We start from the raw sequence: 12,975 nt of genomic DNA, 5'->3' as shown, positions 1-12,975 counted from the left end.
GTCATATATGAAATAGTGAATATTTTCAATATTTTATCATTTCCAACATGCGAATGTCTTTTCAAGCACTCTCAGACCTTTTTCTTTAAATACACAATGTATTTATGGTTAAATATGTATTTTTGTAAGTGCGTGTGTGCGCATAATCGTCTCAGCTATTAAAATCGAATTTAATAGCATTTAATTTTCTATGATTTTCATGCGTAAACGAAACATTAGAGACACATATACGAACATATAGAAATATACAAGTCCATTTATGCGCTCTCCTTGTCACAGTAGCTTTCTTGTTTACGCAGAAGAAGAGTCAAAACTGAAAAAAAGTGTAAAAAACACCAAGAAAGCAGTACGTCAAAATGCAAAGTCCTTATATCCCAGAGCGCAACAGTCGTTCGAGAAAATATAAAGAACAACAACAAAAAGTCGTGCGAAAATAATTGAAAAAGCGTCTCGTATAATGTACATATTATATATATTTATAAAAAAAATCGCAAAATGTCTCTCGTGCGTGCGTCATTTGCGTGCCAGATTTTCATCGCCTGTTGTTGGTTGCACTCATTCGCACGCATGCAAACACCCAAATTGTTTACGTACATACATATATGTATCTACGACTCTCGAGGATATGCTTTAAAAGACCCAGTGAGTAAATTTTGTTTGCGGTCGAGAAAAGCTTAAATTTAAGGGAGGGGTCTGGGTTTCAGCGCAAAAAAAAACACTTTTTTGTGATTTTTTTATCTCAAATATCGATTAAGCAATTTTATTCAAACCTTCTATACATTATTGAGCATAGTTTTGACTATGTTCTGTAAATTTTTCATGCAAAAATATTAAACGATTAGCCCGTGACAGAGCTTCCCCTAGGACGTCTTGAAAAAAAAAAACAATTTGCGGTGTTCAGCGATAGCTAGACTCGCGCCATCCCACGCCACGTCGCCATCTGAGACGGAAATTATCCGAAAATGAAAAACCATAAAAATTTTGTTAAATTTTAAACAAATTTCCTCCCAACGTTCTCTGATTATTATTTTTTTATTTAAAAATTTTTGACGGCCATCTAATGTGTGAACCGTTATTTTCGACTAAAATTTCCGCCATTTTCAGCGTGGGAAACACCCTTAATGTTAAAAAAAAAAATTACTAAAAGTAGGGGGGAGGTATTTTATGTGAAGGAAATGTGTACCAAGTTTGAAATGAATCGGTCGAGTAGTTTTCAAATGGCAGTGAACACGGACTTCAAAAAAGTAGTTTTGAGAAAAACGCGTTTAAAGTCGTAGCTGTTAGAGTTAGAGCGTTAAAGGCCCCGAGACTAACCCTCTAACCTGAAAACCCAGACCCCTCCCTTAAGACTTGCGATTCTAGGTCATTGGTATGAGCCATGAACATTTCATTTAATAAAATTATCAAAGCAACGCCAAACAGTCCAAGATGTACCATTTCGTGAGTAAACACCTTCACCGAACTTGGTTTTCGATAAATTGTGACATTCGCTTAACGTGCCGGTCTTGATCATCACGGAAGTAGTACGGCCCAATGACACCGCCGTCCCATAAATCGCACCAAACCGTCATTTTTCGGAAAGCAATGGTGACTCATGGACTACGTGTGGATTGCTGTCTGACCAATAACGCATATTTTGCTCATTGACGAAGCCATTCAGCCAGAAATGACCCACATCGAAGCCACTGACTCCGAGTTCCAGTAGGAAATTTTAATAATTTCGACTCGTTGCTGGATCGTATATCTTTCCATGATGAAACGGCAAACCTTACTGAAGAGAAATGTCAAAAGAGCGAGAAAAAATATTTCTATGGATCTGTTTAACTAGTTTATGATCTGTAATGGATCTCAGAAGACTTGCATGGTGATCCCTTACAATAATAAAAATATATATTGAGATTATATGAGAGAATGGCTCTTTTCGTGAACGTCTGAAAATACAGAATGGCCAAAGTCAAAGCGGCTCGTTATGGTGTTGTCTGTCGTAACTGTTTTGGCCAATCTCCCCCAGTCCACCAGATGTGAGGATAGTTATTTCAATATATTCATTTAATTTTTGTGTGCTTTAGAGACAGAATCTAAAACATCTTTCTTGAGAAGTTTTATCGAGTGTGACTCTAACTTTGAGATAGAAGATGAACTAGTTAGATGAACAATTTCTTCACACTTGGCGAGTTTGAGCTAGTACTCTGTCTTGAGATAGAGACCCATATGGTATTATCAATCTTAAATTACGATGATTTTTCTCATAATTAGCTGATTTCGAAATTAATTTTTATTTTCAATAGCAACAAAAGTACATGAGCAGCATACCCCTTTTCTCTTACAAAACTGATAAAATTTCTTTCCTCGAGCGATTAATTTCCAGCTCATCGCCAAAGCGATTGCGATCTCAGCGCAGCCTATACACTTTAAACGACACAACGCCCACTGAAACCGCAGCACCACCACCCACTACGTCTCAGCCGTTTAAGATTCTATTTTTAACACACACGCCGTTACTTCCTTCGTGGTAAAGTATACGCCCCCACCCTCCTGTTGGTGTTAAGTTGTGTCTTCTTTTATTGTTGTTGTTACACCTGCCTGGCAGCGCAATCAAACGTTTCACAAGTGCAATTTACATTAAAAAGCCGCAACAAAACAAAGTGAGAAACAACAACAACAATAACAGAATAACAACAACAAGAGCTTGAATTTAAACAAAAAGTTGAAATGTGTATATGTGAGTGTATGTGTGTGTGTCACATTGCGCAATTGTAAAACAAATGACAGGAAAATCTATGCAGCCATACAAGCGAATAAACAAGCTTCGGTACACCGATACATTTGTAGGCGTTGAGGTGTTGGAATGGAAGGGTGAAAAGGGCGCAATGAAAAACGCAATAAAGCTTAAGGCATACAAAGTAACGGAAATGGGCAGGCAACAGCTCGTAACACCCACGCAGACACATACACACAACCAGGCATACAATAACAACAAAAACACTTGCAAAGCCATATATGTGCATTTAATTGTTTTTTCATTGACAAACACACAAGCAGCCGTTTTTGTACCGTTATAACATGCTGAATATATGTATTTACATGTGTGTGCATATATGTATGTATGAATATGTGCTTTTGTGTGTCTCTGTGTTGTTTGTTCGACAGTGAAATTGTGTATTGTCATTGCCACATTGCCACATTGCCTGTTGCATTGCAAATCGAAAAATCAAAACAGCATATAAATTGAAACTAAAAAGTAGGAAACAAATAAATACTGAATCAAAAGGAAATTAAATGTGCTCTCTACAAGTGCATTTCAAAGGTCGCTTTCAAATGAAGAGCAGCGCGTAGTAAAAATGAAATGGAAAGTTAACAACGGAGTTAACTTTCACTTAAATTTAGTACTTAAAGGGGTCATAATAAAAATCTTTATATTTTTTCTTCGTAAACAATTTAAATTTATTCAAGCTTTAAGCTTAACGAAACTTGGTTTTACAAAATAAAAATGTGAGGGTTTATTTTGATATAAAAAAATGTTATGTTTTAACTTAAAGACCCAATGAAAAGAAATGTGTGATAACGACCTAATTTTAATCGAAATCGCTCATAAAACCTCTCTCTGAAAAAATCATAAAATATGCTTTAAGCTTTCATGCATATATTTCCTTCATTTCAAAGATGTCTTCTGAAATATCATTTAAAGCTGACTAATATAGTATATTCGCCTTAATAGCACTAAGAAAGTCAATCGATTTTTGGTAAAAACTCATCTTAAGATCTTCTTCCGATTATAACCATGTAATTGTTCGAAAGAGAAGGTCCCCAATATCTGGTATATGTCGTCTAAGGGGAAGATTTGGACCAATGTCGTACATGCACCGCGCGTCACATCTTCACGAGACTAATATTATATTTTTATAAAAAGTGTTACAGTGTTCGGATTTAGTTAAAATATGCGCCGTTTTGTTCGATAATCTGTTTCATCTAGACGGCAAACTTCATAACACCCCCTCGTAGAAGCCCCCTCTTTATTTTCGAAAAACTCGGACAACCACTTTTCACAAGCCTCTTTTGAGTTCAACTTTACACCACCAAAAGCGTTCGCCATGGACAGGAACAGGTGGTAATCACTTGACGCTGGTGGATGCGATAAAACCTCCCATCCGAGCTCCCGTAGCTTCTGACGAGTCATCAACAAAGTGTGTGGTTTGGCGTTGTCCAGGTGGAACACAACACCCTTCCTGTTGGCTAATTCTGGACGCTTCTGGTCGATCGCCTGCTTCAAGCGGTCCAGTTGTTCGCAGTAGAGGGTAGAATTAAGCGTCTGGCCATATGGGAGCAGCTCATTTGGATGATTCCCTTCCAATCGCACAAAACACACAGCAAAATCTTCCTGGCCGCCAATCCCGGATTGGCCACTGTTTGGGACAATTAACCGCCACTGTTTTGGACCACGACCGTTTTCATTGGTGTTGTCGTATGTGATCCATTTTTCGTCGCCAGTCACCATGCGCTTCAAAAATGGGTCGAGTTCGTTCCGTTTCAGCAGCATATCGCAGGCGTTGATTCGATCCAGAAGGTTTTTTTTGCGTCAAATTATGCGGCAGCCAAACATCCAGCTTTTTTGGTATCCAGATTTCTGCAGATGGTTTAAAATGGTTAGGTGCCTAACTCCCATCTCCTGGGCGATGTCACGAGATGCCACATGCTGTCTAACTCGATGTTTTCCATGATTTGATCGGTATTACAGATCTTCCGCCGACTGGCTTATTCATGGTTTCGTTTTCACCCGCTCTGAATCGTCGAATCCATTCCACCGCAGTTCGAAGTGATGTAGTACCATCCCCCAATCTGACGGAACGTCTCTCTAGCGGATTTGCCTTTAACGAAGGAAAACTATAAAATATCGCGAATTTCGGTGTTAGTTAACTCCATGTTTACACGTCTATAACTATCCAAAAAAATCATACATGGCGCCGTTTTGTAGGTTAGTCAAGACCTTTCAAAGATATATAGCATTGCCAGAGCTCTGTAGCCGCGAAATTCAAAAGACAAAAAGGCTTGTGATAACATTTAATCTAAAAATGGGCGAGGCCACGCATCTAGTCCAATTTGTGAACATATCTAAATGAAGGTCTTGTATATAATATTTGGACCACAATTTTTGACCTCTAGTATTTTCGTTTAGATAGTTAAGCATTACATGTTGTTTCGAACATAATCTTGATGGAACATAATGGAGATGGTGGGCGTGGTTCTCAACCGATTTTCTCCGATAACCATGTGTCCTTTAAGTTTGGTTGTCTGTGATATACTCTTTATTTAATATATTGAATCTTGCCTTTCATGCCCATTTTTAAATCATTTGGTCTGGACTCTTCTAACTTTATTATCTCAGGATTGGTAGATCTAAGACCTCAAATAACATAATCTAAATCAATAATTCTAAACCTTCTTACAATAATCTTATCAGATCACCGTCGATTCATGCTTCTTCTGCAATAACACACCTAACATTTTCGCAAAGTGTGCATTTAATACACCAACAACAACAACTATATATTGAACATATTGCTAGCAATCGTACACGCTGTTCCCTATACTCCCTGAAAGCTTTACTTTCAATGTATTTTATATATTTATTCCTGTGTACTTTCAATTGTTACCATGTAACATACATTGAAATTGTTGTTGTTGTTGTTTACAACTTTTACCACACAAATCTAAATAAATACGAATGCAAATGCAAATGCTATGACTACGGCAGTGGCAGCAACTTAGTTAGTTGGAAATTCTAGTGAATAGCTGTTTTATTGTTCAAACTGACTAGTTGACAATCACTGTGCCACAATATGGCTGTAAGCCAACAAAATGGCGCATACACTTGCAAACATATGTTTATACAAATACATATGTAGATATGTATATTGCTGTTTAGCTCACGTGTGGTGTGTTGTTGTGTCTTTGTCATTAAAGTTTAATTGAAAATCGTTTTTTATAGCGTCAACGAGAGTGCTACTAAATATAGCTGCACAGCTATACTTAACTGTAAGCGAAATTTATTTCTATGTTCTCTAATACATTGACATCGAAAGTTTTAACAGACTTTACAATTTGTCACACTCCAATAGCGGCAAATAAAGCGGAGCAGATTAAATGCTTTGGATGTACATTTTCTAAGTAGAAGATAAACTTGGCAAGTAGATTTCAAAATGAGTACGAATACAACTGGGTGATCCACTATTTACTTTGCTTCACCAAAAGAAGAAGATTGATAATATATTAATTATTTTAATTATTGAAAAATAGCTAAGCTTATTTGGATGTATGTATGTATGTATGTGATTTGCGTTCAACCGTTTAGCCGTATATAGCCGAATCGATGAGAGCGCGCCACTTTTCTCTTTCCTTCGCAGTTCGGCGCCAGTTGGAGATTCCAAGTGTAACCAGGTCGCTCTCCACCTGGTCCCTCCAACGGAGTGGAGGCCTTCCCCTTCATCGGCTTCCTCCGGTGGGTACTGCATCGAACACTTTCAGGGTTGGAGTGTTTTCGTCCATTCGGACAACATGACCTAGCCAGCGTACCCCCTGTCTTTTTATTCGCTGAACTATGTCAATGTCGTCGTATAACTCGTACAGCTCATCGTTACATCGTCTGCGGTATTCGCCATTGCCAATGTTCTGAGGACCATAAATCTTGCTCAAAATTTTCCTCTCGAAAACTCCTAGTGTCGTCTCATCTGATGTTGACATCGTCCAAGCTTCTGCACCGTAAAGCAGGACGTGAATGATAAGCGACTTGTAGAGTTTGATTTTGGTTCGTCGAGAGAGGACTTTACTGTTCAATTGCCTACTCAGTCCAAAGTAGCACCTGTTGGCAAGAGTGATTTTGCGCGGGATTTCGAGGCCGACATTGTTGGTGTTGTTGATACTGGTTCCCAGGTATACGAAATTATCTACAACTTCGAAGTTATGACTGTCAACAGTGACGTGGGAGCCAAGACGCGAGTGCGCCGACTGTTTGCTTGATGGCAGGAGATATTTCTTCTTGTCCCGAGGACAGACCCATTCGCTTCGCCTCCTTATCCATGCGGAAAAAGCAGAACAAACGGCGCGTTTGTTGCTTCCGATGATATCAATATCATCATTTGGATGTATGAATAATTAATCCCAACTAGAACTGATTCTATAGAACCACCAGAAAAGATACTACTGTATCATGCTGACTGTATTATGAAAGACTGAAGGAGTTGGACTCTGTGTCACAGTCGTGTCATAATTCTGTCATTATAACAATTTTCGAACACTTTTAAAGTGGGCATGTGATATAATATCATATTTTAAATAAAAGCGGCAATTTACGCAAAAAAATGTTGTTCAGAAGTGATTTGTCTGTATAAGTTGAAACTAGTATTATGTCAAATTCACTGACAGTCGAAGTCAAACCAATGAAAACCGTTGCCTTTTCATTTTTACAACAAATTATGATATCACTTTTCGATGCAAATGGTCACATATGAAAAATTAGTCACGAAAACTGAATTTTTCAGAATCGAAGTTGTCAATTTAGTGCCATTGAATTTGACATATTCCAAACCGCACATTAGTCCCACTTATATTATAAATATACCGAATCTGAATACATGCTTATTGGATTTAATGACAACCAGATGTAGGTCGTTTAGTAATATTTCGATCTAGGCGCCACCTATCGAATTTGATATTATGACAACGTATATTTGGCAACGTTTCGCAAACCATGTGTTTATATATATTTTTATGATGTGGAAAATTATTGGCCTAACAATCTGATGACGTTTTTTTTGTCAAAATTCCATTTCAAATACCTTCGGTGGTCTTTCAAAGCATGCTCTCAGGTGGCCTCGATTTTTAACTGCGTTTATAATAACAGCGGAGTTTTGTTTCCAGCATGCAGATTTTATGGCTACCATTTTTCGGTGCCAAAACTCAGAATTTAATCCGAACTATTTCGTCATAGTCTCTAACGAAGACTCTTCACTTGATTGCGGTTCGTATTTTGACAATTCTCTTCATCTTCTAACAACCTGAGACTTGCTGCTGCAGTTAGGAATTCAAATATAGCTAGAACTCTCGAGGTGAGGAACTGCGCTTTGCTCTTTGAGATTTCTGAGACGTACAGTAAGCAAGAAATGGGCGAGATAGCTTTCAAGAGAAAAATTAAGAGAGAGAATGAGAGAGAGAAATGAACACAGTTAATACTTCATAGCAATAAGTCCTTCAAAAAACTCAACTGGTTTGTAGGTTACTATTTTTCATTTGTGGCTAGGATCCGTTACCCTAATGATGTACAGAGCTTTCTTTAATATAGGGTCCCGATCCAATCAGTTGCTATCAAGTAGATAAGACGTTCCGTGAGAGTCTATGGCGTCGAGTTATATTTACTGTTATGAGTTTTCATATCCCAATCACCACAGAATTTAAACTTTGATTGAATTTAAGGACGTAATTCTATTCATTTCACATTACTCAACGCAATGCTACTTCATAATATTATCTGCGAGACAAGCAAAAAAAAACCGTGAGCTTGCCAACTATAAATTCCAATAACCTAGATATTTTGCAGCCGTTATCTACAATCTCTAATAACTCGCCGGAGATCGTAAAAATTATAAAAGAATAGTAAATAAATATAATTAAATGAAAATAATTAAATTGCATTCCGCGGCAGTAGCGTGCAGAAGGCAGCGAGCTGGAAGAAATTAAATTAGCGCACAACGCGCGGCTGCATAAATATTTATACAATTTTCCTCATAAATTAATGTTAACTTAAGCGCATTTACACTCTGCAAACACACACAAACACACCAACCGACATACATACATATATATTTATTATGGACATTTTCCACTTATCGCTTTTCGCAATTCTTTTCACTACTTTCAGTTTTACGCTGTCTCCTCTTCACTGCGCTGACGGCCGCTACGGCCACGGTGACGGCGGCACCGTTTGTGGCGCAAAACTCATTGCTCTGGCTGTCACAACAAAGGCTGGAGCAACATTCACAGCACAACAACAACAGCAACAACACGAGTAACGACAGCACCTTCCCTCCGTCTTCAGCGCATAATTACAATCACCGACACACAACGCAGCCCCCACCACCACCACCAATACTCAACCGTATGATGGATATTGAGGTGTTGAACGGCAGCAGTTATACGGACACCTTGAAGAGTCTCTCTTCCACTCTCGTCGAGGCGGCGGAGGCGGAGCAGGGTGACGTAAATCAGCTGCCAATCTTTGACTTTGGCTTGCCGCGTAATATAACAGCACGTACCGGTCAAGCGGAAGCTGCAATTAAATGTCGAGTCGAGCGATTGGACGATAAGTCGGTAAGTGGATGTGGTGAGGTGTAGATATGTAACCTTAGTGTGTATATAATGTGGCTGTTGGTTCGCAATAGAAGAGGTCGTACGGTAAACCACAGTCTCGAATCTAGAAGTGGGTACGATGAAGTAGAAATTGTCGAAAACGGCGTGTAATTGCAAAGCGCAGAACAAAGGTAATTTATGGGGGCGAGTGTGAAAATTTCAAAAGTGTGAGAAAATGGTAAAATGGTGGGGAAATCAAAGACCCTTATGTGTGAACTGTACTAGGTCTTATACGTCGTGAAGGTCGTGATTGAGTTCGCCATATACGTTATACTAAATGCTCTCTTCTCTTTCCGTCTTCTTCTCCTTCCCAGCTCCTTTTTTGATCATCCGAATTTAAGTCTATCCTTTAAGTTTAGTGTTCAAGTCGTCAAGACGTAGTTCGTTTCGCTTGATCTTTTGACCTCCTTAAATATTTTAAAAAGCTCCTTTTTATCATCAGATAAATCCCTTCGACCACATTTCTCTTCTGGAACTCGTTTTTAAATGAGAAATAGTTATGTCAAGACTTTCTCCTAGAAGCACCTTTAGATTAAATATGTTTTCAAAATCCATGTCTCTAAATAAGCTCCTTTTTGATCATCCAAAGCTGAGTCTCTTCTTTAAGTTTTAAGCTCAATTCCCAAAGAACGTACTTCGCTTAATCCTTCGACTTCTGTCAGAAGATATGCTCCATTTTGATTATCATATAGATCACTCTGAACACATTTTCCTTCTACTGGGATTATTTTTTAAATGAGAAAGGTCTGGGCATAGACCTTCTATTGAAATAATCTTCAGAGTAAATACGTTTTCTAATTCCATGGGACCACGATCTCTAAATACCCAAGAGCTTTTTTGCGTCTCGTCGGTCAAAACAATATCCAGATTTCGGGTTAGATTCGAGCATGGATTCATTATTACATCAATGTTGATTTATGAATCGAAGAGAAGCTTATCCAATCTTGAGATGAAAGATAAGCATCAAGCTCTATCTAAAAGTTCCACCAAAAAAACTGCAACACTCACAGGATTCGATCTATTGCAACCACCTCAGTCCAGACCATTTCCTGTGGAGACAGGCATTGTAATAAAGGTAAAGAATTGTTTCTAAATTTTGTAATAAAGGTGCTTTAATGTGAACTCAAACAGCTTGCAGCGCCACAAAAATTTTCCACATTTTTCCAAATGTAAACAGTGCCAAAAAATATCATGCTCAAGCCAGTGAAGTGCAGAAGGTCGAAAAAAGGCGTAGCTCACTTCACTTCACCCACTTATATGCTCTTTTGTGGTTTTACCATTTCACTTACACACTCAACCCAGAAAAACCAGAGAAAGAGAGCGTCATAAAGAGAAGAGGGGGATGCCTCAAGCGCTACTCAACGCCATAACCCTTGAGAGCCCGTACACACACTCACACCATTTGCAGCCGAATGCTGTTTACGACTGATTGACTCGACGTTGCGTCGCATTTTAATGCCACATCAATGGTAGTTTTATTTAATTTCCTCTTAACCCACGCAATCATTTCTCATTTTGATCGAGGCTCATTAATCAATTTCCGTTTGCCACTTCCGTTACGGTTGCGGTTCTACCGATTTTCACTCGGTTTTTTGTTCTTTGTTTTTTTTTTTGATAAAAAGCAAATAACACATTCCTTTCGCTTGCTTTACAGCTGCGAATTCGTAATTTTTTATAGTTTTTTAATACACTTTCGGTTCACTTTATATGTCGAACTTTCCATTTTCACTCACTAACCTCACTTTTTTTTCAATTTTCTTTCTCGGTGCTTCGCTTTCGGCCATCGGACCATCACTCGCTGTGGCTGCTTTGACTACTTTGGCACGCTGCTGCACCTGGTTGTCGACTGACTGCGATGGATGGTTGGTTGTTCGGTTGACTTGGTTCGTGCTGAATGGATGGATGGGCGGTCATCAACAGGTCTCGTGGATCCGCAAACGTGATTTGCATATACTGACCGTAGCCACAGCGACGTACACATCGGATAAACGCTTTCAGGTGAGCGCACACACACGATTCACACCCAACCCGACTGCTACTACTTAACACTTGTCTAACAAATTAATAATTCGTTTGAACTGTGAGTGTTTAAATACACTTGTCAGTAAAGGGGTTAATATGAAGCTCCATTTGTACCCATATATGGATGGCTTTTATGGATACTTGTGCTACTTAAACAGAAAAGTGAAAGTAATGAATCTAATAGTTTGCAAATGATCTACTCGTATTAAGGAGGAGGAAAGAACGGTCATTAATCAGGTTAATGTTGTTGTTGGTTGAGGCTTTAGTTTAATTTCATCAGTGTTACCTAAAGTTTGGTCTGCGAATGGACCACAAGGTTGGTCCACCGGTTCTATCTATGCAGTTTTCTTCTATATTTGGTATTATTTTGACTCCCACGAAGTTTAGCGCGACATCGCGTGGGATGGGTTTCTGTACGAAATCTAATTTTAGGTATTTCCTCTTGATGGCCCTGGGAAGTCCGTCCTCTTCAAGCAACTTTCTGGAGAGACTGGCGGTCCTACATAACTTGGGTGGATTTAGATTTGAAGTCGTCCCATCAAACACTGTTCAGCGGTCCCAAAAACTTACAATCGCTGTTATTCATATTCTAATTTGACTGAAACGGATACTGTATTTCAATTTCGGGTGCTTCAAGGAGGTTTTTTATCAAGGGTTTATTCCCCTGACCAAGCTTTTGAATATTTTCCGTCTTCTCGAAAGCCGAAGTTGGAGGTCTTTGATTGGACAAGTGTTTTTCAACTGCCTTCGATTGAATTGTCCTTAGGTCTTATACATCAAAGTCTGTGTCATGAATTCTGATAGAAGGTTCTTACGAATTCAATACAAGTCGGGTTCGGAAACGTTATTCACGGATCCTATAGGCCAGCTTGACGTAAGTTTAACACTCATTCAATAAAACTAAAAAATCCACTGCAGCTATATTTCATTCACAGTTACGATTTTCTGAATTTTCGAAAACGGAATGGAATGCAATTAGACACCCTTGTCCTTCCGTCCATATATTTAACATTAAAGGCAGTAAAGCAAAGTATCATGTCAGTCTCATATGCAGAGAAGTAGATATGTACACCTACACAACTCCCGGTAAATGACACAATCAACTTCAACGAGCTTAATTCTTTCCAATGGCACAATCTAGCAATACTCACCTCACATATAGTGAGTGCATAATCAAGTGAGTGTAAATGCTGTTACTTATAGATAGCTATACAAGTATCTGTATTGTCCAACATCCGATGCCCTACAGAGGAGCAGAGATCCATTACTTTCCATACATATTTAGGTATGTCAGATGTGCATCTTTTATGTCGGATGTAGGAAATTCCATTTGGCAGAATTTTCGATGCAGTTTACTATTGTGTCGTTAATATTTCAAGGGTGGACCGATAAGTTCCTATAATATTAAAGGAATTTAAGAGAAATTGTACATATTTTAGGAAACAAAAAACTAAAGGAAATGTATGAGACAGACATGTTTCGACGGCAAACATAAGTGAAAAATATACGATAGGATGGGGATTCGATCTCTAAAGGGGATCCGATCTCTCAATC

The 12,975-nt window shown here is 38.6% G+C and overlaps 1 protein-coding gene across 3 annotated transcripts in view; it reads left to right on the top strand.

The window, feature by feature from the left end:
• Positions 1 to 12,975, top strand: part of LOC105216606 (uncharacterized) — a 148,975-nt gene that overhangs the window by 96,957 nt on the left and 39,043 nt on the right. For all 3 annotated transcript variants that reach the window (XR_008470187.1, XR_008470186.1, XM_054226288.1), the window contains exons 2-3: positions 8,912 to 9,360; positions 11,320 to 11,397. Coding sequence is in view for 1 of the 3 variants with exons in the window: in XM_054226288.1 (XP_054082263.1) it covers positions 8,912 to 9,360; positions 11,320 to 11,397 (527 nt within the window). In the remaining 2 variants the exon portion in view is untranslated. The remainder of the gene's footprint in view (positions 1 to 8,911; positions 9,361 to 11,319; positions 11,398 to 12,975) is intronic.

This window comes from Zeugodacus cucurbitae, chromosome 3, assembly GCF_028554725.1.
Source record: "Zeugodacus cucurbitae isolate PBARC_wt_2022May chromosome 3, idZeuCucr1.2, whole genome shotgun sequence".
In the NCBI taxonomy this organism is placed as follows: domain Eukaryota; kingdom Metazoa; phylum Arthropoda; class Insecta; order Diptera; family Tephritidae; genus Zeugodacus; species Zeugodacus cucurbitae.
Note: the sequence above shows the minus strand (reverse complement) of the source record. Positions and strands in the feature narration are given on the sequence as shown.